This window comes from Kogia breviceps, chromosome 14 (genome assembly GCF_026419965.1).
Source record: "Kogia breviceps isolate mKogBre1 chromosome 14, mKogBre1 haplotype 1, whole genome shotgun sequence".
Taxonomy (NCBI): Eukaryota; Metazoa; Chordata; class Mammalia; order Artiodactyla; family Physeteridae; genus Kogia; species Kogia breviceps.
The window spans coordinates 90,449,899-90,477,689 of NC_081323.1; the positions used below are offsets into that span (position 1 = coordinate 90,449,899).

The 27,791-nt window shown below is 62.2% G+C and overlaps 2 protein-coding genes and 1 pseudogene across 14 annotated transcripts in view; 1 reads left to right on the forward strand and 2 right to left on the reverse strand.

Moving 5' to 3' along the window:
• The window catches only part of C14H7orf50 (chromosome 14 C7orf50 homolog), an 81,771-nt gene that overhangs the window by 40,997 nt on the left and 12,983 nt on the right, over nucleotides 1-27,791 (forward strand). The window lies entirely within an intron of this gene.
• On the reverse strand, nucleotides 6,209-7,827 carry LOC131741520 (homeobox protein OTX2 pseudogene; annotated as a pseudogene).
• On the reverse strand, nucleotides 14,862-25,574 carry GPR146 (G protein-coupled receptor 146). 13 transcript variants are annotated; one of them, XM_067012892.1, is made up of 5 exons: nucleotides 25,245-25,562; nucleotides 24,198-24,529; nucleotides 23,157-23,658; nucleotides 18,708-18,829; nucleotides 14,862-16,309 (listed from the first exon to the last, which is right to left on the reverse strand). In XM_067012892.1, exons 3-5 carry the CDS (start codon nucleotides 23,278-23,280, stop codon nucleotides 15,308-15,310), a joined length of 1,248 nt encoding a protein of 415 aa, XP_066868993.1. In that variant the 5' UTR covers nucleotides 23,281-23,658; nucleotides 24,198-24,529; nucleotides 25,245-25,562; the 3' UTR covers nucleotides 14,862-15,307. The 13 variants fall into 13 exon arrangements, with proteins under 13 accessions (XP_066868993.1, XP_066868994.1, XP_066869002.1 ...); XM_067012893.1 differs by lacking the exons at nucleotides 24,198-24,529; nucleotides 25,245-25,562 and adding an exon at nucleotides 23,881-24,190; XM_067012901.1 differs by lacking the exons at nucleotides 18,708-18,829; nucleotides 23,157-23,658.

Consider the following 27,791-nt stretch of genomic DNA (forward strand, 5'->3'; position numbering starts at 1 on the left):
CGCACTGGGCAGCGTGGCGCCCACCGTGTCGGAACCCTCCGTGAGCTCCCGTCAGGTGAGGCGGTACCCCGTGTACTGATGGGAGAACCGAGCTCAGGAGGAATGTCACCGGGGCCCCGGAGCTGGGGCTCGGCCTGTCTGAGGGCCTCCAAGCCCGAGGTCTCCTCTCCTCGCCGGGAGCTTCCCGCGTTGACCATCGGCCTGAAGCGTGCTCGTCTTGGTGCTGAGCTGCAGCTCTTGGGGTCTTCCTGGCCATCCCCGAACCGGGTCCGTGGAGGGAGCCTGGGCCGGTCAGCAGCTGGGTGGGGCCCCTCGCCGCCCCTAGCCCGCCTCGCGCAGCTCTGCTCCGTGTGGGGTTGGGGGGCGGGCCGGGCCGGAGCCGCGTCTGGCGCTCCCCCCTCGCTGGCCTCCTCGCGTCTAGACGCAGCCGTCGTGCCCCTCCCCGTTGGTGTCTCGAGTCCCGGTCCTGCTCGTGCGCAAGGGGCCCGGCCAGTTCCCTGAGGGCAGCCCCGTCGTGGGAAGGGTTTGCGTGCACGGCCCCCGCGGTATTTACGGTATTTACGGTATTCACGACTCGAGGCAGCGGCCAGGGCTCGGCTGGCGTTGACTGTCAGGCAGCTGGCTCCTCTGGGCCGCCGCCAGGAGCCTCCTGGACGTCTCCTTTTGGCTTTTGAGAAGGACCTGCCGGCGGCAGGAACAGGGGTCTGCCCTGGGAGGGGCTGTCCCGTCCCTGGGGGCTCTGGGTGGAATGCTCTAGAAGGCCAGGCTGCAGGCCCAGGTCCTCGTCCCAGCCCCTCATTAGTGACCCCAGCAGTGTCCTGGGAGGGGCGAGGAGCCCCGGGAGGTGGCTTCCCACCCCGTCAGTCCCACTTTATCCCACACACCCTCTCCTGGAGTCAGGTGCCTCCCCACCCCCACCGCCGCCAGACAGCCTGTGTGTTTGCTTAGCTCTTGGTTGGCTCTGGAGCTCTTGCTCCGGCTCTGTGTGCCCTGACGGCTCTGTGTGTCCTGACGGGGTGCAGGAGGCGGGCTGAGTGGACCAGAGCCTTGGGGACGGGGATGGGACGGGGGCGGGGGGACTTGACCGTCCAGGGATCGGCCCCACCCCCCCTCCAGCCAGAGCAGCCCTTTGACCGTCTCAGGCTTTGTTTAAAGAAAGGCTCCTGCTGCTAAAAAGAAAGTTTGAGAGCCACCAGTTTACATTCTTGTGGCAGGTCCTAAGATGGTTCCTTTAGCCAGCATACTTAGAAACGCAGTCCTCCAGGCTTGGCCGCGGTTCTTCAGGGAGCCCCGCGCACTCGTGGACTTGCTGTCGCCTCGTCTGGTTCTAAGATTGGCAAAGCCGTTGGCATCTGTTACTGTGAATTGATTGATTGAGGTCCTTTCCCTTCTGGCCTGCACTCCTGCCACAAACCATAGGAAACTGGATGGACTCTAGGAAAGGGCTTTTCTCAGATGTTGGCACCACAGGCTGAGCCGCCTGAAGGGAGGTCGGCTGGGGAGTCTGTGTGCCAGCCCCTGGGCGGCCAGGAGGGGCGGTTCCCTGGGCACCGGGGGGCACAAGGGCGGGGCTTCTGGGAGGCTGAGCGCGCCCTGGAGGGGAGGGGCCAGGTCTGGGTAGCAGCCCCTGGACTCCAGCTGAATCTGCCTGCGGGCACGGGCACGAGAGCGCCCTTGGAGCCACAGGCCGAACCCAGCCCCAGAGGCGGCCTGTTCCAGCCCCGCACCGTCCGTGAGCAGTCGTGACAGCGCGCGGAGACCCGAGGATGGAGCCGCGTATCGAGGCTGCTCTGGACCCCGACTGCAGAGCCTGAGCACAGCTCCCCAGAGAAGCCTGCCCGCCCTCAGGTCATAGCCTGCCTGCCCGGGTGAGCAGAGTCAGCGCTCTGAAAGGACGACGGTGATGCCGAAACACCCAACAAGGAAAATTTCGTGTCCAGCACCTGGCGGTAAGTGTGTCACACGAAGAAGCAGCCTTTCCACGTCAGCCCCGACGCTGCGTGTCCTGCTGACGGTGTGGGTCGGGGGCGGCTCACGCCTGACCCCCAGCTCTGTCCCTTGTGGGCGTGCTGCACGGGGTCCATGGTAGAGGTTGCAGGAATATGTGAGTAAGTGACAAAAGTAGTAGATGTCATTATACACCTGTCTCAGCTGGGCGGCGGGCACCACCCAGTGCGCCCCGGTGTAGGGGCTGTACCGGGGCTGTGGAGGTGTGTCGTCAGTGCAGGTTCATCAGTTGTGACACCCGGAGAGAGACGGCTGTGCCTGTTTGGGGGCAGGAGATAAATGCAAAATTTTAAAATTCTTCGTATTTTTGTTGTGAATCTAAAAACTAAAAAAGCAAGGTCTTAATAAAAAAAAACCCGAAGCTGTCAGAGGTAGAGGTTTCATAAAACCAGAAAGATGCCTTTCCTTTGCATGTCCCTGTTCTCTGCACAACCAAGAAAACTGTGATGTAAATGCAGTAAGACTGATGGATGTAAGCTTTGGAATAAGACTCGTTACCCTCCCCTGGGCTTTTATGTTTCCTGTGTTACTAGCCTTTCTGCACACGCTGCCGAATAGAACAGATGAGGCTTTTGAAACAACTTTTTGCCGGTCTATCCAGAGCTCCTGGTGACGGGCCCCGCCGTCCGCCGGGTCACGGGCAGCGCGACAGGTGTGCGACGGCCACCACGGGCTCACCCCGTGTCTTAGTGCCGGACACCTGTGCCTGTGGGTGATGTCCTTAGACCCCCCCAGTGATGGTGCATTAAAAAGACAAAACCAACGTTTGTTCTTGCTGAGATCTGTGCGGCCCCGCCTCCTGGCAGAGCTGGAGGTCAGCCAGCCACGGCCGTTTAGGGCCAGAGTATGACAAGCCCATAAAGTTATTTGAGTGACGTTTTTATCTTCAAGATTCCTTCCTTGCCCTTTGGTTGGGGTAGGGGAGAGATGCCGGCCAGCAGACAGGCTAGAACCTTCCACCTGGTCAGCTGTCAGCCCACGCTCACTCCCCACACCAGCCTTCAGGTGTGAGTATTGGTTTGGGCTGAGGTGTCATGCTTTTGCATAAACTGAGTTGAAAGCCAGAAAGCTCGTTTTCAGTAAGCACCTTCCGGACAGCCCGGCATCCCTGTTGGCTCTCAGCACGCCGCTCTGGGTTTCTGCAGGCCCAGGAGAGTTCCCCGCCGGCCTGTGTCGCTTACGTCCACGGGCAGGGGCTCCGACTTGAGCCCCTTCAGGGGGAAGCTGTTGCTGGCCTCCCCGGCCTGCACCTCTGCCAGAGATGCTCCGACACTCAGCAGGGCCCAGCTGCACGGCTGGGGGGAGGAGGGTTGCGGGAGCCTGCACAGCCCCCCAGGCAGGGCCAGCTCCGCGAGTTTCCCTCTGCAGCCCGAGCCTGGCCTGCTGGAGGAGAGCCTTGTGGCAGGGGAGGTGGAGGGCGATGGCGGTCAGGGCGACCAGGAACCGCCAGCCGAGCGGAGGCCGCGTCCCTCTGGGTAGGAGCTGCCCGCCTGGCCCGCTGTACGTCGAGCAGGACGAGGAACGCCGGCTGCAGGACGAAGGCAGGCTGTCAGCAGGTCTGCCCGACACAGGCTGGTTTCACAAAGCTCCCCAGACGTGCCCGGCAGGGCTGCTGCCCCCGACGGCCGCCAGGCCAGCCCCTGCGGGCAGGACAGAGGGCGCCACGGCAGGAATGCGAATGGCATCGCCAGCTGCACGTCCTGCGCGTTGAAGCAGCAGATGTCGGACAGGAGGGAGAGGACGGCAGAGCCCAGGTCGGCCGTGGCCGGGAAGTCTGGCCGGCCGGTGGCCGCGAGGTGCACAGCAGGCAGGCTTCTGGGCCCCCAGCCTGGCGAGGCCCCGGAGGAAGGCGGTCGGGTGAAGAGCCCGTGGGGACCGAGCCGCGGGGCCGGCGCGACGGGGCCGCGGAGCCAACGGGACACCGTGCGCGGCTACGGCGTCCTCGCTGGCTGTGGACACGCGTCATGGGAGCCAGCTCTGAGCAGGGGGAGCTGGGCTGCCCTAAGTTAGGGACGCCCTGTGACCTCATTGGAAAGTTTTCTGGGTCCCACCCCGATTCCCGAGGAGGGTGGGCGGCCATGGGAAGTGGTGGATCCCACTGGAGCAGGGTGGGACACAAGGACCCCCCCCAGGACGCCCCTCCACCTCCCTCGGTGCTGATGGAGCGCATTCTGAGAACCACTGTAGCGTGTGCGCCGCAGAAGGGTTCAGTGCAAGGTTTCCAGGGTGGGGTTCGAGGGTCTCCAGCTCCGTCTCGTCGGGGCCTCTGCCCTCATGGAGGCCACGAACAGCCAGAGTCCATGCTGCCTGAAGGCAGGGTGTCGCCGCCTTTGGACCCAGGGAAGTTCTGACCAGTTCTGGCCTCTCCCTGGGGATGGGGGCTGTGCTCAGGCCTGAGTCCTGGAGGGAGGGCTTGAAATAACAGTGCCCGTGGGCTCAGCCTTCCCGGCTTGGAAGTCATTTTGTTCCCATGTAAATGTCTCCCCTCCGCAAACTTCAACTGAATTGATGAGGCAGGGAGCGAGCGCTGCTGTTGTTCAGAGGAAATTGAAGGCAACAAGCTGGAAGCCATTTCCACAGAATGCTGAAGGTGGGCCGGCTCCACCCACGGGAAGGGCCGCGGCCAGGCTGCACGTGCCGCGTGACTCGGCACAGGCCCTGCATCTGGAACGGCGTTCTCAGCCACACTGGCTGCCCGACGGCAGTCTCTGCATGCCCTCCTCCTTGCTGTCTAGCACACGCGTGTGCTTGTACACACATGCCTGTGCACGTGTGTGCAACGCTGATGCCCTGCCTGGACGCTGCTTGGTGCGCTGGCTTTATCTTGACCCGCAGAGAGCACTGCCCGCGTCCTCACCCTGCTCTCCAGCCCACGCGCGGGCAGGGGGGCCTGGCTTTCTCCGTCTGAGAGACACAGTGAATAGTGATTTTTCCACGTGCCGGTGCTTAAGGCCGTGAGCGGCTGCCGGGACGCTGGGTGACGTCAAAATTAAGATTGGTGACCAGACTGAGAGGAAACGAGTTGGCCTGTCTCTTTAATCAAGGCAAATTGAAAAAAAGATCTCGTGAACATCGACCCCAGGTCGGAAGACGGCATCAGGCTGTCCTGGCGTCCGATCTCCACGGCGACCGGCGTTTCAGGCCCCTTCGGGCATGCGCCTTGGTCCCTGCTGGTGGTGTGGGGTCAGGGCCACGCAGCTGTGGCTGTCAGCTGCCACCTGGCCTGGTGGCCGGGCAGGGGGAGGGTGTGTCCCCGAACCTGGCCCCAGAGTGCCTCCCGGGCTTCCCTCCAAGGCCAGGGCCTTCCTCGGGTGGGGTGAACCCCTCTGTGTGTGTGTGTGTGTGTGTGTGTGTGTGTGTGTGTGTGTGTGCGCGCGCGCGCGCGCCTTCCTCGGGTGGGGGGAACCCCAGTGTGTGTGTGTGTGTGTGTGTGTGTGTGTGTGTGTGTGTGTGTGTGTGTGTGTGTTAGAACCATTTTAATATAATTATACATATCTGCCAAATCCAGGAAGAAAGGTTTATGCAAATATAACTTTTCCAATTAACATCTGCGAGCATAAACAACGATGATCTCAGTGTATAAATTCATCGGGGTCAGAGCAATTGACCAATGTCTCTTTACTGCTACGCTTACCAACAGCAAATTACAGATGAATTAGTGTCCTTTTGTTTCTCTTCTCTCACCCTCCTTGTCCAGAGACATTTTGTTGTAAAGTTTCAGTGCAGCTCACCTCCAGCCAAAGGTAATCTTTTTAGATAAGTACTCAGTTGCTCTGAATTTGCTTATAATTATAACCCGTTTAATCACAGAAGAACCCCTGCAGAGGTGGAGTTCAGGTTTGCATACAATAACGGGAGATCACCGTTTTGAAGTCTAGCACAGATTAAAAACCACAGATGTACCATTTATAGAAGACACACACTGATTGTCTCTTAAACTACATATTGACTCCTTAGGAACATTATTATTATTATTATTTTTTTTTGCGGTATGCGGGCTTCTCACTGTTGTGGCCTCTCCCGTTGTGGAGCACAGGCTCCGGACGCGCAGGCCCAGCGGCCACGGCTCACGGGCCCAGCCGCTCCGCGGCACGTGGGATCTTCCCGGACCGGGGCGCGAACCCGTGTCCCCTGCATCGGCAGGCGGACTCCCAACCACTGCGCCCCCAGGGAAGCCCAGGAACATTATAAGTAGTGCATCTAGGACAAGCAGTCGCACAGTTCACACAGCCCTGAAAAGCTTTTCAGCGCCAGCTACCAGTTGGTCATGAAACGCTGAGTGAGCTTGAGACACTGTCCATTCCTAAGATTCAACCAAGGATTGGCTGAGACATTGGAACACCTCTGCTTAAGAAGGCTATGTCTGTCCTTCCGTCCTTTCCCTCACTATTTAGTTTTGTTTGTTTGTTTTTGGTGGTATTCGGTTGCACGTGAGGAGGATGCTTTTGATCACTTTGCAAATCAGTAAAACCAATGATCTAAAACTGTGATAGGATCTTAAGTATCAAATGGTTTGTCCATTTCAGGTAGCTGGTTGGCAGGCCGCTCTGAGGCCTTTCATGTTTCCTTCTGTGCCTCCCGGGACATCGCTCGGAAGATGAGTGGGAGCTTCACACCAGCTAACTTTTAACCGATGGCGAAAACTGGAAGGTCCAGCTCAGTGTATTTACGGTCCGCCCACAAAGAGAGGTTCTGTGGGTCCTCACCAAACCTGGAACGTCCACGAAGATGTCTGATCTTTATAATCCAAGCAGTCGGCATTGAAGTTAAGCTTCCAGGAGGCAGTTTGGGCCTTGAAATCCAAGCAGTCAGTGGTTGAGTTAAAACCCAAGCTTGAAGCTCCATATCCCTGGGTGGAGCGAGAAGCTGGGGGCTGACTGAGGTGGCCGGTGACTGCGTGGGTACCCACGGGACTGAGTGTGGTCCCTGGCCCAGGAAGCTGGTGACGCAGAGGGGTCAAATAAGATCCACAGCCCACGCCCCCGAAGTAGGAAGTTGAGCCAGCATCTCCTTGACGATAACCTGCAGCCCGAGTATAGGTCATGGGGTGGGACCTCTGCACGCAGGAGGAGGAGGTGGACGAGGGATCTGACAGGGGGGAGGCGGAAGCGGGGCTCCAGGCAGACCCAGGAGCACGGCTGCTGCCAGTGGCTGGGCCTGAGGTGCTCGAGGGGGAGTGAACTGGCCGCTTGCTCCTCTCTGAACTCACTTCCCGAGCAGGAGACGTCCTCACTTCGTTTTGACCTCCATTCTGCTGTTGCTGCTGCTGTTGGCGGCACTTAGCTCTTCGATTCTTAAACCACACCTGGACCCTGGACTCGGGCAAGTTGATTTTCAGCGCCACCTCCTCCCACACGAAGACACCTGGCTATCGGGTCTCAGCAAATAACGCTTCCAGCACATCTAGCCGCGCCCGGCTGAACGTCGTCCTCTCCCGCCGCTGTTTCCGAGGGGTGGCCGGGTAGCCCACCAAGGGGAGCAGCAAGTCCACGCCCGAAGTGGTCAGACTCGGCCCACTGACTGCGTAAGGCGGCTGCTCAAGATAAGACATCGTGCTAAGGTTGTTTGGAGGGGCAGAGTCGGCCCAAATCCAGGGGACCCAGCCGGAAGGTCTCGCTTCGCCCGGGGTGGACAGATTCAGAGTCCTGGTTGGGTGGGTTTGGAGCGGTGGCGCTAAGGCAAAGCAAACGAACAAACAGAGGTGCTGGTTTACCACTTCGAAGGATGCACCTCTTCCACGTTCCACCACTGACTTACGAAGAGTGAACCCCAGCTTTACGGCATTGTCTGTCTTCCCCCACGCCATGGGCTTTCTGGCGGGGGGCCGTGGACGTAGGGTCCACAGACGGGAGTTGGTGTCCTGGCGTGGCCGCAGCTTGTTGAGCCGGGGCCGCCTGAACTCTCGGGTCCTGGCCTCCCCACCCGCACGGCAGACACCAGAACAGCCTCTGCCTACGCTGGGTAAGCTTCGCGGACAGGAAGACCACGCAGAGCCCTTTGCCGGGGTGGGTGGGCGCTGGGGGTGCTGGCTTCCCCATTCGGCCAGCCCACAGGCAGCGCTCCGTTCCCTCCTCCCCTGGCACGTGAGCAGAGGGTAGAGTTTGTGGCTTCAGATACCTTGCAGACCCAGATGGATGCCCACGCCTTCCTTTGTGTTCAGAATCCAGCCCGGGGGCCAGGTGTCCTGGCGGGTGGGACCTGGGACCTGTCTCCCTGACTCCCTGGTCTTGGGGGACCCGCCTGGCGCAGCATGGTGGGTCTAGGGGCCCCGGCGCACACACCTGACCCAGCGACAGCCTCACCAGCCGGGCTGACCAGCTGTCCTCAGCTCCATTTCTGGGTGTATTTGGGAAGATAACATGAAACGCTGGAGACGTTTTCTCCGGAAACTGTCCACGGTTCCGTCCCAACCCCCATTCCCACCCCCTTGTAGCCTGGGATCCACTGTAGCCTTGAGGGTCTCCCCTCCCCTTCACCCCCAATGAGAAGCGGGGGACAGGGCACAGAGAGGGGTGGATGAGCTCTCAGGAGTCGGGGCGCCCACCACGGGCAGACATGGCGGTAGAACTTTCTGCACGGATTTGCTCCGAGCTGACGGTGGTCCGCACGAGGCGGTGCAGGCGTGATCCCACCTTACAGCTGAGCTGTGAGTCAGAGCGACGACGCGGGGGTCGCTGGTGGCGTCCAGCCCTGCGCCTGGACTGCCGGACCCGGGAGCCGGAGGGTGTGTCAGCATGTGCCCACGTGAGGTCTGTCATCGGGGGGACGTCGGCCTGTGAGCGCAACGCATGCCAGGCGCCTGGCATCCTGGTGCCGGTCCTCGGCGGTCGGTGTCTGGCCTGGCCGGTGGGGCCGGTTCTCGGCAGCCCCGCAGTGCGGCCCGAGCAGGATTCACCGTGACGTTGGGTCGTTTCTGATTTGGGGCTCTGTGAGCAGAGCTGCCATAAGCTTTTGTGGGTGGGTTTTCACCTGAGCGTGAGTTTCCTTTCCCCGGTGAGCGCCTGAGGGTGGGCTCGTGGGTTCCCAGGGGAAGTGTTTGAGGCACGTGAAGCCGCCAGCATTCTCCCATGTGGCCGGCCACCCGCCCTCCTGCCGTCAGCCTCCCTCGGAGGCTTTTACGTGAGGCTTGGAATTTCCCGGGAAGACGGACCCCCGGCTTGTTCTGGTGCCAATTTCAGACCAAGGGCCGGGGCTTCTGGGGCCCTTCCCTCAGCCTTGCAAAAGGGTCACCAAGGTCCAGCCCCGGGTTCCCCGGGAGCGCCTGCGGCCCGAGCCTGGAGGATGCTGTGCCCTCCGTGGCAGCTCTTGGCCGCCGCTCCCGACACAGTCCTGAGAGGCTCTACGAAGCGGGCCTCGCTCACCAGGATTGCCTGGGTCAGAGGGCGGGGAGATGAGCCCGTCCCAGTGGTGGGGGTCCGTGTGGGGTTTGGGTGGTCCTGTGTCTGCACGGAGTAGGCTCCACGTCCGGCGGGAGGGCTGCTGAGCCCCTCGGTGCTTTGTGTGCTCCTACAGTTTTGCAGACATCTCAGCGGGTACGTAGCTACGGTAGCGCGGTGACCGTCGTTTACTAAGCAACCCCTCTGTGGACGCTTGCTTCTGAATCTTTGCCGTCATGGGTGCTTTTGGGTCCCGAGTGTGAACCTGTGCAGTCCGGGTCGCCCCGGGGGTTCTGTGCGTCCTTGACTTGCCAGGATGGGGCACGGCCTCTGCCAAGCTCTCCTGCGAGCACTTGTCACCACGTTGCCCTGTGGTCCCGTCTGACTCGGATGCTGACCTCTTGGGAACTGTCGTCTTGGGCTGCGTCTCCGGAAAGGCCTTAGCACGCCGACTTGTAACCCTGAAGGCACACGAGGCGTGGTGACCGCCCCCACACCCTTCGTGGCGGCCTGCTGGTGGGAGGGGGCGGGCGGGGCGCGTGGCTCTCTAGCGCTTTCCACTTGGCCAGTCGCTCGCTGCCTCATCCCACCGGCAGGACTCGGCCTTCTAGGGCCTTCCTGGCTGCGTACACGTCCACTCCAGCCCCCCGTGCTACGCAGACCAGGGGCCGAGGGGCCGGGTGCGGCAGCGTGGTTGACGCTACGCACGCGGACCCCCGGCCTCTCACGGGTCCTGCCTGGGCTGGTGGCCCTGGGTCACAAGGTGGCGACTTCCTGCTGCTTCTCCCTCCTCCCTCCTTCCTGCTGAGCGTCTGCATAGACTTTTAATTCCACGCTCACTGTCTTTTTTACGCTCAGATAGTCCCGAGCGAGGCCGAGGGGAGAGCTCCCGGTCCTGTTGACACGATCCATTCATCCTCTGGCTCTTTCTTGCTTTCTGGTGAAGAGAGATGCCCGAGGCCACGTCTCTAAGGAACCCGGACCCTTCGAGTGACCCTCTGTAGGTCTGGAAACTTCCTGTGTGCACAGGTGACGGGCAGTCCCCGCGGCTCTTGCAGCTGCTGTCGTGGGCAGGCCCTTCCCGTTCCACCACTCGCTGCTGCCTCTTTCTTGATGAAAAGTTTTTCTAAACAAACCCCAGCGTTTTTTACAAGTCCGCGTTATCGGACTGCTTTGCTTTCACTGTATCTTCCTGCCGTGGCTCGGCGCCTGCAGGGTGCAGTGCTCTGCGTTAGTGACCCGACTGCTGGAGGTCAGAGATTCGGCGTGAGGTCCAGCGTCGGGCTGCCCCCGTGAAAGCCGGGCCCCACGGGCTCGGTGCCGCCTGTGTGTGCGCGTGTGCACGCACGTGCGTGCAGACGCACGTGCGTGCGCGTGCGGAGCGGCCCCCCAGTGGGCTGAGCTCACCTCCGCTGCTGGGAGGGCGTGTCTTGTAAAAGCCGGATTTGCTGTGAGTTCTGAGAGCCCCGAGGCTCCGGGGCGCGAGCATCTGCACAGCCCGGCTCCTGAAGGAAACTCCGGGCCGGGACGCGGGATGCGGCCTCCTCATCGGGGGTCAGCGCTTCACGCTGTCAGGAGCTGCCCGGGGCAGGCCCGCCTGCGCGGAGAGAGAAGGGCTGCGGCGGCCACTGGAGGGCGCCCCGCGAACACGCCTGCTTGGAGGCTGGCCGTCGGTCGCCCAGCCGCCCGTTTTCCTGCTCAGAAGCTAAAAGCGCAGTCCATCGGCGTCCTGCCTCGTGGGCTCACGTGGTGGTGAGGGCGGGCGGTTTTGCAGTGGCCCTGCCCCTCTCCCCGGGGAACAGCTGAGAAACGCCCAGGCGTGAGGGAGGTGCTGGGTTCTCCGTGTCCAGGGCGAGGAGAGTTGACAGGTGGCACAGCCGTGTAAGCAGGCCTCCGAGGAGCCCTGGCCTCGCGGGAGCCCTGAGCGAGGCCAGTGGGTGGCTGTCCCCTTGGGAGGGTTGTGTGTGTGACGTGCAGAGCGGGAATGAGGTGCTCTTGTCACCGTCTATGCCGCGGCTCTGGCCCCGCAGTGACGCAGGCATGTGGGACCCGACCGCCGTTGGCCCCGTGGACGCACCATGGGCCCGCGGCCCGCGGGTGTCCAGACCCACGTGGTGCAGGGTCAGCTGTGAAGAGGACAGAGGAGCCACGGAGTAACTGAAGAGGCTGGGGTTTAAGTCGTGACAGGAAAAACCTGTTTTTGTGATACTTTCTGCTGTTTGCCGACATGTCACACCCCCCCTGGAAATACACGCATAAGAATTCAGAAATTGGCTAGTAACGAACAAATAATTTAGTCTTCAAACCTGTGGGTCTTTTTCAGCAGTTTCCTCTTTCTCAGACACATATGCAGCAATTTAGGCCATCTGGGTGGATGTAACAGGTTAGAAATGAGAAAGCCGCCAAATTTCCCAACTCGGTTTTAAATTCAAGAACTTGATGTGTAGTTTAACTTCTTAATGACTTATTCCTGGTTTATCCTTTGTCAAGTACCTTTTAAAATTAATTATTTATTTATATTTGGCCGCATTAGGTCTTTGTTGCTACGCGTGGGCTTTCTCTAGTTGCGGCTAGTTGGGGGCTGCTCTTTGTTGCGGTGCGTGGGCTTCTCATTGAAGCGGCTTCTCTGGTTGTGGAGCACGGGCTCTAGGCGTGGGCTTCAGTAGTTGAGGCACGTGGGCTCAGTAGTTGAGGCACGTGGGCTCAGTAGTTGTGGCTCACAGGCTCAGTAGCTGTGGCTCACAGTCTCAGTAGCTGTGGCGCATGGGCTTAGTTGCTCCACGGCATGTGGGATCTTCCTGGACCAGGGCTCAAACCCGTGTCCCCTGCATTGGCAGGCGGATTCTTAACCACTGCGCCACCAGGGTAGCCCCTCAAGTGCTTTAAAAAAAAAAAAAAAATATTTACTTATTTATTTTTGGCTGTGTTGGGTCTTCGTTTCTGTGCGAGGGCTTTCTCTAGTTGCGGCGAGCGGGGGCCACTCTTCATCACGGTGCGGGGGCCTCTCACTGGCGCGGCCTCTCGTTGCGGAGCACAAACTCCAGACGCTCAGGCTCAGTAGTTGTGGCGAATGGGCCTAGTTGCTCCGCGGCATGTGGGACCTTCCCAGACCAGGGCTTGAACCCGTGTCCCCTGCATTGGCAGGCAGACTCTCAACCACTGTGCCACCAGGGAAGCCCCCAGGTGCTTTTTATAAAGGAACAAATGTTTGATATGTTAATATATCTGCCACAATTATCAAAAGACCCAGTTTCCTACAATAAATTTTATAACCTTCATGAAATAAATTCAAGGTTAAACTCACCTTTTGGGATCTTAAATAATGAAGCATGGCAAGGTAGGTGAGCTTTTGTCTACTGACAAAAATAAGATTGTTAACTTTAAAATCATAGTCAAGAAGTGTCAATAGCAGAATTAATGACCTTAGAACATAAACTGGGAAACTTCTGGTATCTTGCAAATGCACTTGAAGAGCATAGGACTGGTCAGTTAAGAAAACAGGATTGAGGGGGCTTCCCTGGTGGTCCAGTGGTTAGGATTCTGCTTCCACTGCAGGGGGCACGGGTTCGCTCCCGGGTCAGGGCACTAAGATCCCACATGCCGTGCGGCCAAAATAAATTAATTAATTAAAACACACAGATTAAAAAAAAAAAAAAGGATTGAGTACCATTCACCTTGGCTTTTTCCAAGTAGTTCCTCCTTCTCTTCTAAATGGCTCGAGTCTGAGTCTATGGCCATACCACCCCGAATCCCAAATCAAAACGGCTCAAAAATTCACTGCATTTTTTGGCAACGTGGCAGGAGTACTGGGAATCAAACCAAACGTACTGGGACAGCAGGAAGTGACCGAGGTGAATTCAGCATGAGATCGTCAAGCAAATGTCCACAGAAAGTGGGTTGTGTGGTGTGGCACCAGCGACCGAGGCGAAGGCGGGCTTGTTCCTCGAGGTGCGGGGGCCCCGGGGGGTCCGAGATGCAGCAGAGGGGCCTGCAGCCGAGACCCCAGTATGTCCCCTGCCACGTCTCGGGGCCCTGACACGGGCAGAGGGGGACGCTGGGACGGGGGAGGGACAGAAACGCGGGGCTGCCGCTGTCTGACACCTCCCCACCCAGGAGGCCCCCAGAGACTAGGCAGCTTGCAACCAAAGCCACTGAGAAATTGCTAAGAAATAAAGTGATCTCAGGCCACCCCGTGCTGTCTGGCGAAGACCAGCTGGGCTGAGCAGTGCAGGACTGCAGGCGGAGATCTGGGCGCTGGGGGTTTACCTTTTCCCAGGAGCCCTGGGGGCACAGAGTGGAAAGGGAAGCGGGGGAGGGGGGGGGGCTGCCTACCTGCCGGGACCCTGCGGGCGCCCTCGGCACAGCCCACTGCGACGGATGGATCGTCGTCTATCCTCCATCCTTGGCGCAGCTGCTGGGGGAGCTGAGGGGACGGGGGATTTGAAGACAAATCCCACCACAGCCTGGGGCCCTGGAGGCGGCTGTGCTCTTGTCACCGACCGGAGCCGCCCAGACACCTCTGCAGTCCCTCCCGCCCCATCCCCGAGGTTTACTGCCCAGGACCGTCCCCAGGGCCACATCGGGCGGGGCGGGGACCATCCCTGGCGTCCAGCGTGTGTCTGTGATTCTGCACAGGCTCTTCAGCCTGGAGGGGAAACAGTCTGCACGTAGAAAAGCAATGCAACTCACTCAGGGCTCAATTTCCCAAGAGACTGGGACCCAATGGGGCGATTTCCCCGGTAGATGCCACAGAGAAGAGCCAGCCTCCTCTTGGGGGCAGCTGGGTGCTCAGAAGTGAACACGCGTGTATTTATGTGGCAGAAGCACAGGGGCTGGGGCAGCACCCACCGTCACATTCATCTTTCCTCAGAAAGGTACCCTCGTACCTTTGTTGCAAACTTGAAAAACAGATCTTTGTTTCTAGGGAGCTTGGGGGTTTCAGAACTGAGGGTCAGAGGGTTGTGGGGTGGTAATTTCTTCGTGAAGACTTGGCGTGGGGGAAGGGAGGCTCCTCTGCGCCCCGCCCCGTCTGGTCAGGTCGTCTGGTCTGCACCGTCCATCTGTCTGTCCCGGGAGCAGGCAGCACCCTTGTGGCCTCGGTGACGCCCGCCCGTCCAGATCCCTTTCCCGTGGGCAGTCCCATCGGCTTTCTGGTTAGGTTAGAAATCCTAACAGCACTTTTCTCCCTTCGGTTTATTTACTTTTGTGCACACTCTGGGGACTTGTTTAGGACAGAGCCACACTGGCCCAGCGACAGTGGACGTGACCCGGGGGCACACCTGGGGGCAGGAGAGGCCCCGTCTGGACTCTTCTCCCACCACGTCCACGTGGACGCAAGTCGCCAGCAGCCAGCAGCCCCGGCCCCGCGAGCCCCCCGCCCACCCATCCTCCGAGTGCGCTTCCGTGTGTGACTCCTTCATTTTAAAACCTTCTGACTTTCCCACCGAACGTCTCTTCATAAACAACAAAACAAGAGGGTGCGGGGATGGAGTATTTTAACAATACAGAGTATAAATAGTGGCGTTAGATTTTCATCGCTCATCTGAAAGCCGGACACGAGGCTGAGGGAAGCAGGCTGCTGCAGGCGCGGACCTGAGAGGTGCCCGTAGGAGGCAGGCGCACACCCCGCCGGCGGCCAGGGGCCCCGATGGCACAGCTCATCCTCACACCTGGCACCTGCTGCTCGGACATCGTGGCCTTGGCCTGAGGGTGGCTTCTTGTGGGAGGACTCGCCTGGCTCTGCCTGGTCCTGCCTGGTCTCCTGGGGAGAGGGAGGGAGGGAGCGGGTGATGCAGGGCCAGCAAGTCTCCTGGATGCCAGACCCGGGAGGGAGGGAGCGGCGGGCGCGGGACCCGGTCACCGCGGGCCGTGCCTCTGCCACGCGCCGTCTGCCCCTCGGCTGGCCGAGGCCCGTGGAGCAGCGTCTACGCCATCACCGGCTGTGCCCCCGCTTCGTCCAAGGAGCAGCTCTGGTGCCCACGTTGCAGCTTCTTCATCAGCCGCCGGAGTTTGCCGGGGAAGTTTCTGTCGATGTGGCGGTAAAGAAGCGGCACCACAGCGCTGCTGGCGAAGGCCAGGAACCTGGACAGGTCCTTGGCGAGCAGCAGCGTCCCCAGGTGGTGCCCGTCCACTAGCCTCCCCCGCGCGGCCAGGACCGTGCGCCCCAGGAGCGTCAGGTAGTGGGGCGTCCAGAGCCCGAACTGCGCACACACGGTGGCCACCAGCAGCCTGTGCGCCGAGGGGTCCGGCTGGCCCACGTCCCGCTCGAGCGGCGTGTCCTCCTTCCGGATCCGCGAGAGGAGCGCGAGCGCGTACAGCGCGGCCAGGCCGGGCACCAGGTACCCGCTGAGCAGCATGATGGCGTCGGCCGCCTCCGTGTCCCGCACCTGGGAGCACTCGGCCAGCCTGGCGGCCACGTGGCTGCAGATGTAGAAGAGCAGGGAGGAGAAGCCGGTGAGCAGGGCCCCGCCCCACACGAAGCCGCACACGTGCCTGGTGTTGTACACGCTCGACATGTAGGTGCGCGGCAGCGCCCGCTCGATGTAGCAGTCGAGGGCCAGCAGCGCCGCGGAGTACAGGCTCACCAGCGCCGCCACGTTGAACAGCACCAGCAGCGTGACGTGGACCTCGCTGCCCACGCCCCACACGGCCCAGCCGGCAGCGCCGGGGCCCAGCAGGTGCGCCGGCGCCAGGGCGCTGAGGACCAGGCCGGCCGCGGCCATGTTGGCGAAGTAGACGTCGGGCATGCTCATGCCGCCCGGGTCGTGCAGGTTGGCCAGCAGCAGCAGGGCGTTGTAGCCGAGGCCGAGGGGGACGCCGACCAGCAGGTAGAGCAGCGAGAGGGCGGACAGGGCCCGCTGGACGTGCTGGCAGGGGAGCTGGTCCTCGCCGCCCGTGCCGTTGAGAGGGCAGCTCCACATGGCGGGCTGTGGGGAGAGCAGCGCGTGAGTCCTTCCCCCGACCAGACCTGGGCCCCTCCCTGACCCCTGAACCAGCTGGGACGGCTGGAAACTGCTGCACGCGTGTTTTCTGTGACCCCGAGGTGGCGTGGCTGGAAGCCGTGCGGACCCTACCGGCCATGGGAGCCTCCCTGGCCGTTTGCCAGGGAGACATACAGCTCTTGGAGCCATAACGTGCCTGCCATCACCTTCTGGTGATGGGTGGGCCACGGTGACAAAAGCCTGTGGAGGAGGGGGTGGACCCGAGGCCCGGCCTCCCGCGGCCGCGTCAGCCCCCTCAGTGGGCACCGCGGCCCTGCCGGCGCATCCCCGGTGTCCCGCATCGGTCTTGGATCCTGCCGCGCCCCTGCTGCGCCCGCCCCTCCATCCTGCGTCCGGGCCGAGGCGTGCCGGGTCGGGGCGACGCAGGTCCCAAGCTGCTGCCCGCCTGCCGGCTCCGTCACCTCTGGGAAGGGCACGGCCGCTGCAGGGACACGGGTCCTCCCTCCAGAGCCCTGGGGTCAGGGGAGCCAGTGGGAGCTCCAGGCAGGTGACACACCCTCGTGGGGTCCCCGGAGCCCTCTACATCCTCTTCTTGCCGATTCAGCGCTGGCTCCCTCTCTCCCATCTCCATCCCAAATGCCTGCAGGCTCCTGCCTGCTGAGCCACGGCCTGGAAAGTGGCTGGGGGCCAGGGAGCCGGTCCACCAGAGTGGCCTGTGCGTGCTGTGACCAGCCTGCGGCCTGGTCCCCCCCCACTCCGGCCTCACACAGCTTGCAGGGCGTCCAGCGACGCTGAAGAATGGCTCAGTTCTTGGGAGGTGGTCACGTGGAGTAAACCTGCCGAGGATTTCCTTCAGAGACGCACGTGCTCGCACGGCCGGCTCACTCAGCCCGGCCCGAGAGGGGCTGCGAGCGTCTCGAGAGTCGGTGTCGGGTTTTAGATTAAGAACCTGCCCAGAGTTTGTGTTCCGGCAGCTCATAAACACAGAACTTAGAAACTCTGCCCCGTGAGCTACAAGCAGCTCTGCGTGCGTCCTCTCAGTTATCAGCCGTGAAGCCACTTCTGATTTCAGATGCAGATCGCGAGCTGAGTACCAGTTTTCACTTGCTTTCAGTCCATCTCTGCTTTTCGTCCCTTCGTTCCTCCTGGAGGCCCCTCGTCTCCAGGTGTCATCCAGGGGGCCCGGGGCAGGGACACCTGTTGGGGAGGCCGCCTCACGCACAGGTGAAGGTGCCTGGGGTTTTCTGAAGTGGGGAGGCCCATCCTCACCTGTGTGGGCACGCAGGGTGAGAAGAAGGGAGGGAAGCAGACGGGTGACACCGCAGGCACCGCGGGGACGTGTCCCTGGGACACTTGCAGGCCGGGGGTGGGCGGCGCCGGTAGGCTTGCAGGGGAGCTGGGGGATCTCATCTGGGGACGCTCGGCAGGTGGCACTGTGACACCCCCAGACCTGCCGCGCGGCAGTGAGTCTGGCAGGAGGGCAGCGGTCCTGTCGGGAAGTGACTGCCCGCCCCGGCGGCAGGGCAGCCGGTCTGACCCGCTCGAAGCCCAGCCAGGTACCCGGAGGACGTTGGTGGGGCGGCCATCCTGCCCTGCCCGGTGCTGCTCCTGAAGGATGCCCTGCCCTCCTGGCCCGGACTGGCCCTGCCTCTCCCCACCCCCACCCCCACCCCCACCCCCACCCCTTGCAGTCCCCTGACTTCCCTTTGTGCTGTGGATTTGCAAGTGCAGGAATCTGGGAACAAGACTCTCGTCCGCCCCCCCAGGCCACGTGAGGAGGGGGCCTGAGAACAATGGCTTGGCTCCCACCCTCCACACAGGCTCCGGCTGGGCTGGGCTGGGCTGTCTTTCCAGTTACCAGTTCGGTTCACTTCCTTCCCGAGAAAGAGGAACTGGAACGGCTGTTAGCGCAGAGACCAGGATTCCAGGAAGGGCCCTCTCTGCGGTCCTGTCCCTCGCAGGGCCAGGCGAGGAGAGGCCGGCTAGGCCCTGAGCGGCTGGGCTCCGTCTCTCCGGTACCTCGGGAGGCCGTCCTTGGTGGTGCCCGATGCGGAGCGTTGGGCGGTTTTCATTCTGAAAGCTGCCACATCCTCCCCAAGCGGCCCGTCACCTGCTGCAGCCCTCTCGGCTCCAGGGGTCAGGACGAGCAAGGACAGGCTGGCCTTAGGAACAGGCTGGACCTGTCGCCCTGTCCTTGGGGCCTACCTGACGCCTGCTGGTCAGAGCTGCCCACGCCGCTGCCTGCTGGGCCCCTCGAGGCTCCCAGGCCTACCCTCTTCCGCGCCCTCCCCCCTCCCCTCCCCTCCCCTCCCCTCCTACCCTGCCGGCTCCCCTGCTGCTGCCCCACCAGGCTCTGCCCTGCCCTATCTGGCTGCCCTCACACCTCGCCTCCTCCGGGCCTTCCTCTCAAGCTTTTGCTGCGTCTCCGCTCTGCAAACTTCCCCCACGCCTCCTCTGGCACCAGCACCCAGTTGCAGCGCCCGCACCAGGTCTTGTCCACGGCCCCTTCATCAGACGAGACACCAGGAGTGGCCCCGCCCTCCTGTCCTCCCACGGGACTGCACCCGGGGGCCCTCTGTGGACTCCCACCCCCACCAGCCCGGCCGGGTCCCGGTTCGGTGCCCAAACCTCTCTCCTGCCTGGTCGGGGTCCTGGCCTCCTCCCAGGGGCGCGGCCTGACCTCCCTCCGCGGGGCCCAGGGAACGTACAGGTGTGTGCACGTCCACCCAGAGACAGCCCAGTTGCTCTCGGACCCCGGCCTGCGGTCGCCTCTCTAACGCGGCAGGCGTGCCAAGCCAGGGCTGCGACCGGCCTCGGTCCACGGAGCAGGGGCGCACCTGACACGTGCGGGCGTGTTGCCTCGGGGGTCACAGCGATGCCAGCGGCGGGACCGCCGAGCCCTGATCATCTGCTCAGCCGCCGTGTGGCCCTGGGCCAGGGGAGCGGGCTGGTCGGCACCAGCGTCCCGGCCCAGCAGAGAAGCGGGAAGCAGCTCCGCAGGCCGGCGCTGGCACGTGCCTCGGGCTGTCCACGGTGGGCCGGTTACAGCTTTATCCCGTTCTTCCTATAAGGGGATCAGTTACTGATCTGAAGGTGACTTGCATCCCCGCCGTCCAAGGGATCTGTCTGTCTGGTTTCTGATTACGCTCCTGAAGCAGCAGCCTTGGCCCTGCAAGCACGGCGGCCTCACGGCGTCCGCGCCCCTGCCTGGCCCCGGCGTGGCTGCTATGCAGCGGGCGTCTGGCCAGTCTCGTTCGAGGGGATGGAGAGGTCTTTAGCTTCGGGCCAGGGTGGTTCCAGGCTTGGGGCCAGCAGTGGAGAGGAGAGAGGAGGGCGGCCAGCCTGGCAGGGCGGGGAGGGGGAGTCCCTCACCCACGGGAGGCACCGCCGGCCTGAGACTCCAGGGTGGAGGCCATCTCCGTGGGCCGGGGCGGGGCGCTCAGCTGGCTCAGAAAGTTGCCCCCGACGCTGAAGCACCTGCTCAGGGTCTTTCTCTGCAGGCTTGGCTGCGTGCACGGCACAGGAGGGTAGCCTTGGGAGAGGCCGGAGCTCAAAAATCATGCCGCTTTCAGAGAACGTGAGGACCGGGAAGTCGGGCAGTTGGGCCCGATGAACGAGCTGGCCTGCGCGGGGCCTGCTGGGGCTGCTGCTGCGTGTGATGGGGAAGCTCTCAGGCCTCCCTGCCCACCCGCCGCATGTGGGGCACCGGGGCTGAGGGGAGCCTTTAAGGGAGCAAAGCTGAGGTAAACACTTCTGCAGCACAGAGGGTCCCCTCTCGGACCCCAGTGGCCTTGCCCTCTGGAGGGAACCAGGCTGAGGCCCCAAGACCAGAGGTTCATGGTCAGACAAGCTGGCGTCCACCCGTGGTAGCCGGGCAGCAGCACTGCCACTGACCTCAAGCTGGCCCATCAGAAGGGCATGGTGATAGGGCGGCCGCCTCCAACCGGGCAGGCGGGGTGAGCCCTGCCCGGGGCTGCTGGACGTGCAGGTAGTGGTTTTGTCTCCAGGGGAGGCCCAGGGCACGGAGCCGCTTTGGGGTTCTGTCCCACTTGCACCCGTTTCTGAGGACTCGGCCATCTCTAGAGCCCCCTCTCTTCCTTGACCCTCAACTGGAGCAACTGTCATTCATCACAGATGTTCCTGTGCATAGAAGTACTGATAGTTTTCTTCCAAGACCCTCTCCGGGTTCCAATAATTATCTCTCAAGACGACGTTCTCCCAGACTCGCCAACTTCCAGCCCTGGGAAGGCTCAGCCGCCCCGCGGTCACGCTGTGTGCCCCTCGGGTAGGAGCTCCCCCGGCCGTGCTGGGTGGGAGGCTCTCTGGAGGGGTCGTTGGCTCGCCGCATGGCATCGAAGAGCCGTCTGCTCCAGGCTTGGGCGGGGAGGAGCGGAGACACCACGGGAGGAAAACCGATGGAAAACCGATGGCCGCCTGGCTCCAAGGTGGATGCTGATGTGAGTGCAGTGTGCGCGCTGCCCCGAGCGCCCCAGGGCGGCTCTACTGCCGTCTTGAATTCCAGAGGAGATGGCCCCCCCGCTCTGCTCTGGGCCCTGAGCAGGCACTTCCAGGATGTCTGCCGGCTCTCTGTGGCACCCAGGGGGCCCTGTCGGATGGCCCCATGGCCTGGGTGGGTGCCGGGCCGTGCTGACTGGAGTCACACGTGGGCAGAGGGGGTCTTGCGGGACACGGGCTTTGTGTGGAGGCCCCCTCTAGGTGGGCGTGGCTGGGCCTCAGGAAAGGTGAGCTGACAGGCCACGCCTCTGCTCAGCGGCCCAGGAAGCCCTGAAGCCCAGGAGGGGCCGCGGTGTCCAGGGCAGCCGGGGCAGTGCAGTGACTGGCCACAGGCCGGGTCCACGGAGCGGAACAGCCGGTGCCAGGTGTGAAGCGGGGACCTTGGGGCCACAGGGCGCGTGTCCAAGCCCTGCTGCACCGAGGGCCCTGCTTCTATACTTTGAGGAAGCAGCGCAGACACGCCCCCCGGCCCGACTCGGTCCTGCCCTCGGGAGGGAGCCACGCGGCCCGCTGAGAGCTCTTGCCCGAGGGCTGCGGCGGGAACCAAGCAGTGGCCTGTGAACTGGGCCGAGGGGCTGAGACCCGGACTCCACGTGGTTGAGGACCGGGCTCCCTGGGCACCCTGCTCACAGCTGCCTGGCTTTGGCCCCTGGGCCAGGGGGCTGTCGGGAGGGTGGGGTGCGTGCGGTCGGCGGGTGCGCCTGGCCAGTCCCCGGCGTGGGCAGGGTGGGCTGTGGTTCCTCACCCTCCTCCACGTTCCGTTACTGCAGAGGAAGCTGCTGTGCGAACCCTCGCTCAGGCTCTCTGCCAACTGACACGTGGGGAGAGGAAGCTGGGGGAGAGGAAGCTGGGGGAGAGAGGACAGAGGGCTTGAGTGCGGGCACCGGCCAAGCACGAGTCCTCACGGGGAGAGGCTGCGGGCCCCATCGGACCCCACGTCACAGCTCAGAGTCCCCGGGACCCCACGAGGGCCTCGGTAACAACACAGGCAGCGGGTCTCTGGGGCTGCACTCGCTGATCTGGGGCCCCGGCCCCGTGGGGCTGGTCTCCTCCCCGACGGCGCCCCCTGCTTACAGATGCTCCGCCGTCCCTTCTTTCATTCTCTGCTGGCAAGGACCGCACGTCAGTTGGGCTAGCTGCTGGAAGTGTTTTGAGGCCAGATGTCAGCGTCTTTCTTCGTTGATTTTTTTCTTTTTTTAAAAAAAGAGCCCAGAACGGCATAAACCAACCCTTCAAATGTGCATGTCCACTAAAAACCTTGCTCAACAGGGCTACGGTGCACGGTGATCTCTGTGGAAATTGGAGGATGCCGGGAGCACGTCAGAGCAGCAGCCTGGCGGGGGGCGGGGAGTGGGCGGCTGTGCTGGGCAGGGGCTCCTGAGTGAGCCTGTGTGCGCACACAGCCCGCAGAACAGAAGAACCAGCTAACTCCGGTCCAAGGTCGCTGAACTCGGCGCACTGCACGCGTCTGTTCCCACCTGCCGAGAGCTCCCTGAAGGGGAACCGTTCCTTGACTGGCGCCCTGCAGCCTGGCTGGCTGTGTCCGGCGAAGAGGAGGCCTGAGGTGGTGTCACAGGCTTTTCCCCAGAGTGTGTGGGCAGTGCAGCTCGGCCTGGCCCATGTCCTGGAGACCCGCCGCGCACCATAGTACCTGGACTTCAGCGGAATGCTCTGGAGCCATCAAAATGCTTTGAAAATGACTCCTGAATGTTTATTTCCTTTTGTAATAACAGACAGAGGCTCTAGCTACGTGCAGCTGGTAGGAGCCAGACGCTCCGGAAAGGCCGATGTTTTGATAGGTCTTCAACGTAGAGAGCTCGGGCTACTGATTCCTGTCACAGGCGCTGAGCCTTCCTGGCTGTGATAAGAGACGGTCCATTACGTAGATGGGATGTTCGGATCTTTGTAGCCTGTTGCCTTTTAAGGTTCTGAACCGAAGAGCGGTGAGTGTGAACCGAGTAGCCTGCCTCCGGCACAGACTGAGAGAACGTGCCCGCCCACCGCTCGGGAAGGGCCGCAGGAACGGGGCCCAAGGGCCCGGGACGCCCACCGGGGGCCCCAGGCTCCTCACCCTGGAAGAATACGGGCCACGTGTTCTTTTTGTTTCTGGAGCACTAGTTCCTTGCCTTTTTCTTGTCCCCCGACTACCTTGCTTTGAGGCTAATGCTCCTTCCCAGTAATCTCAACCGGGGGAAACAGGACCAGGAAGACGTTCAGCGGCCACGCTGCGAGCAGACAGGGCCTTCACTCAGGCAGAGTGGCACCCGGCTGGGCCCCCCGCCCCGCCCCGCCCCGCCTCTCCCTGGTGCGCTCTTACCTGGGGGGTGCTCGGAGCCACAGATCTTATCGCTGCCGTGGTTCTTTCCAAGGGAGGAACGCCGGCAGTTATTTCTGCCCACTACACTTGGTGTAACAGCGGCAGTTGCTTCCTTGGTTCTCATTAAAACTGGGAAACTCCTAGGTGCGCTCCACCCTCCCACTGTGTGTGTGGGAGGAAGGGGAGACCCGGGGGGACGCACGGGACAGGCGGCCCCTGTCACCCTGTCCCTCCGCTACTCAAGGGGTGCTCTGTTGGCAGGTCTCGGGGGCCAAACTCGGCCCCTTGGCAGCATCATGTTTTAGCTTCTCAAATTAGAAAGTTCACTTTTACTCCCTAGACTGAGTCCCCTCTGCTCTTTGATGCCTGGCTGGTATCTTGGGGTCCCGGGCCTGTGACACGCCGTGGACAGACGCAGCCTGGTGCGGCCCAGTCGTGCAAGAGGCTTTAGCCGTAGAGTGCTGAGGAGCTGGCGGCGAACAAGGGGAGGTGGCTGGACGCTCTGCCGAAGGAGGGAGCAGCCTGGTCTGTCGTGCGCAGACCGCAGCAGCCTAACCCCAGACACAGCCCTGGCATGCAGCTGGGGCGTGAAAGGCCCGCGGCAGGTTGTATTGTCAATGTCCAGATGACATCCTAGGGCCCGAGGACGCAGGCAGCTTCCCCAGGGAGCACCTTCCCCCCGCCCCACCCCCCCCGGCCCGGAGAGCGGCTTCCATCTTCCCACCTGCATTCAGGCACGCGTACTTCCTGGCAGGGATCTCTGCAAGCATGCCACTTTTTCGCTCTATCGTAGGTGTAAGCAGTTCTCCGTTCTAACCTAAAACCCCACACACCCACATCCAGCGGATATACGTGCCTCTCTCCCGTCACCTGCCTGCCAGGGGCTTCTGGGTTCCAGGGACCCCAAGTCAGTGCAGAACTAACGCTGTGCTCGTCTCTCCTCAGGGTGTTTCCATACCCCCCAGGGAGGCAGGACAGCAGTGGTCAAGGGCAGGGCCCCCCCCAGCTTCCTCTCCGTGACTCGGCACAGTACACACTCACCAGATGGAAGCTATGGGTTTTCAAAGCCCATTATCTTAGAGAGGACTTCTTCCTTTAGGAAGATACTAGAGGTTCCGGTGTGGAGAGCTGGACCCTGCAGCGGGTCATGGAGCGTGTGGCCGTCCCCTCAGCACACTGATCAATAGGGCCTCTTTCCCCTCTCAGTGGTGCCCTGGTGAGGAGCCAGCTGAGACGGTAGGGTGTCTGGTCCCCGTTACGCGTGAGCAGCCCGGAGCACGGTCAGAGTCACCGGGTTCACACTCTCGTGTCTGCAGAGGCCTGGAAAGCAGGCTGCTGGCCCCTGGGTGCCTGAAGGCCAGCCCCGCTAGGTGCTGCGGACGGAGAGCGGGGAGGAGGCGTGGAGCTAGCTGGTTGTGGGCAGGTGGCCTGGGGCTGCCAAGTGAGTGCACACCCAGCGATGGGGGAACAGTCCGTCAGGTCCAGGCTCACCCTCTGTCTCCCCAAAGCCCGGACAGACTGCGACACTGAGACCATGAACCCGGCTACCGTGTTCATGTCGTTAACTTGGTGTCGGGTTTCTGGTCCTGGGTAGATGGGCGCTCAGAGGCTTGGCACTGCCTTCTTCTCAAGTTTTGAAGGAGCCTCATGCCCAGGGATTTTTATCTTTTTATCAAGTGTCCCAGACCATTAACGACACTTGATATTTCCATTTAGACGTTGTTCCAGAAGTTCCTAAGATTTTTTAATCATAAAAGGGGACGAAAGTTACAAGCACGGTGACCCAGGAACAGGCGGCCGGTCCCCCGGCAGGACCTGTGAGGAGCCGGCGGCCTCCTACGCGGCCAGCAGCTCTCAGCTGCCCCGGACAGGTGAATGACCGCAGGGCAGCGGCCCCGGCCGCTGGGCTCCGCACGGCTGGAGGGCAGCCACGGGCGGGGACAGCGCCCCCACCCGCCGGGGGCCAGCGCCCGGGCGGGGCCGCGGGGACCCGAGAGTCGGAGCTGAGCACCGGCCCCGGGCCGCGCGCGCGGGCCGAGACCCCGAGTGTGCCCATCCGTCCCCACCCCGCGTTCGGCGCCCACTCACCGGCTCGCTGGGCCGCGGACCGCGCAGTCGCCGCGAGTGGGGCAGCTCGGGGCTCCGAGAGAGGCGGCGGCGGCGGCGGGGCTGACGGCGCGCACGCCGCGGGGGCCTGTGTACACACGTGACCGCGCCGCTCCCGCCCCGGCCCGGGAGTCCGCCCCGCCCCCGGGGGCGCCGGTGGTGGCCGAGGTCTTGGGCGGACCGGATTGCTGAGTCAGAAGGCGCTCTAATCGGCAGGGGACGGACACCCCGCCCTCGGAGGTTGTAATCGGGGCCGGCAGGCGCACCTGCTCCTCTTCCCCAAGTGTGCTTGCGGGCTCCAGGTTCACCCCCTACTTCCTGGCCTGAGGAATTTCTTTGTAAACAGTTGGCCGCAGGAAAACCATTTAAAGAGACAGTGCACTGTTTGCAGCCTCATTAATTCTGTAGCTGCTGTCCTAACTGGGTGTTGGGAAAGTTACAGAACAAGGTCGTTTTCTCTGCTCTGAGGCTTGTGCTGTAATAGTGCTCCTGGCAACGCGATCTGGCTCCAGAGCTAAGAACATTTCTGAAAATCCGCGTGTGCCGTGTGACCAGGGCTTGACGGCACGGGAATGATGGGAATAGTAACCGAGGCTGCCCCTGGGTGTCGGGGTCCTGCCGGCTGTGCTCAGGGCTCCACCTTGGGCCATCCTGCTTGACAGGACAGCTTCCTGACCAAGGGATCGGAGAAGGAAGTTGGGGGTCAGCTGGGGGACCAGACTGCCTCCCGCTCTCTGTCAAGGTCACGTACAGACCCCCTGGGGCCCCCACCCTCCGCTTGGCCCTGTTGTCATTACCGTAACTTGCTCCTCAGCCCGACACCAGGTCTTTGTGGCAGCAGGCAGGCATCCAGCCGTGGGGAGGCGGCACTGACATCCAGCAGCGAGGGAGGACGGGCTGTGTGCCAGCTTCTGTTCTGGGCCCTCAGAGCAGCCTTTCAAGGTATATGCTCCATGTTTCAGCAGTTCGGAGACTCCGTCAGCGCCGCGTACGCCAAAACGTTATGGACCGCTACAAAAAAACAGTCGGACGCTGTCTGTTGTGAGAAGCGTGCCGCTCTTAGAGTCGTCAAAGTGAGGAAATATGCCTTAGCCATCAATGGAGTACGGCGTCCTGCTCATTTTAAATTGTACTGAGGCTCAGAAAACGTAAGCAGTGTGCCCGGGGTCACGCAGCAGAGTGGAGCCAGAATTTGCACTCAGGTGGTCTCTGCTTTCTAGATCAGGGCTTGGGACTTTGGGTCGTCCTAGGGATCTGCCTAAGACGGGTTGTTGTCTACTTGTTTGAAAGGCCCAGGACCCCAGAATTCCTGGTCCGAGTCCCTGGAATGCCAGGCTCAGCGAGGTCTGCCCACGGGGTGCTCCACGCCTGGTGAGCTGCTGATCGTAACTGGGAAAAGCAGGCGTTCAGCTCTGCCCCAGCCCCTTCGCCCTCGGGTCACCCCATTGCCTTATCTGCAGAGAAAGACTTCCTCCACCACGCAGGCCCCGGGCCGGGGAGAATGGCAGAGTCTGTGTGTGTCCAGCGATCTTCACAGTGGACCCACCCTCCAGCTGAGCCCAGATCAGCCTTCTCTAGCTGGGGGATGTAAACGCGCTCCGTGGGGACCCAGCTCTGTGGCCCGCTGCTCGCTGCTCCCAGAGCTCAGGCCAACTCCCGTGCAAGACCCAGGTGTCTGCAGGGACAGCTGTACCGTCCTGGGGGCGGGAGGTGTGGGAAGCTGGTCCTGGTTCCTGGGTTTCCAACTGCATCGTCTAGCGTTGACTTTCGAAAGCCGCGTGGAGTCGGCGTCCCCTGCTCTTTCTCGTGAAGGCCCCCAAGGAGCAGTCGAGAGCTCCCGGGCCCCAGGCCTCTGCCTTTGTGGCTGCGCGCGCCGTGCCCACAAGGCTGGCGCCCTAACCGTGCGCCACGCTCCGTGGAGCAGAGGCTCCGGCCGGCGCCCTGCTGGGGTCACGGGCCCGACTCTCCGTGGGTGCGGAGGCCGCTCGCCGGTCTTGAGGCTCGGCCAGTCTTCCTGGTTGTCCTCGAGCGGCAGGCGATCCCACGCCAGGGGCGCTGGACCGCTGGTCAGGGACTCGAGGGTCACCTGCTGCGGGGGCCACATTTGGTCCTTCCCTCGGGGCCGGTGAGGGTGACGGCTGCCCTCGCTGACAAGGCAGGTGGGTCTTTCTTTTTAGGAGTTATGCACCTTTATAAAGGAGCTGCACCTGTTTAGGAGTTTCACACCTACGAGGAAATGTGATTCTATGTGAAACGTGGGTCAAGGGCGAGGAACGTCTAAAGTTGCTTTGTTAGTTCGTGCGAGCGTGGCCGTAGTGAGGTTCCGTGTTTTGACGTCCCTCTGGCTCTGTACCTATAAGTCGCGTTGCTCGGGGCCTGGTAGTTGACTTTGATAGGGAAGTGGGAGGGCCCGGTGAGAACCCGAGTCCCACCCTGGAGGGGCCGGGGTGGACGGCAGTCGACAGCTGGGCCCGTGGTTCCTGTGTGGTCATCCTGCGTCGTCACCCTTGTCAGCGCAGTTGCCTCACT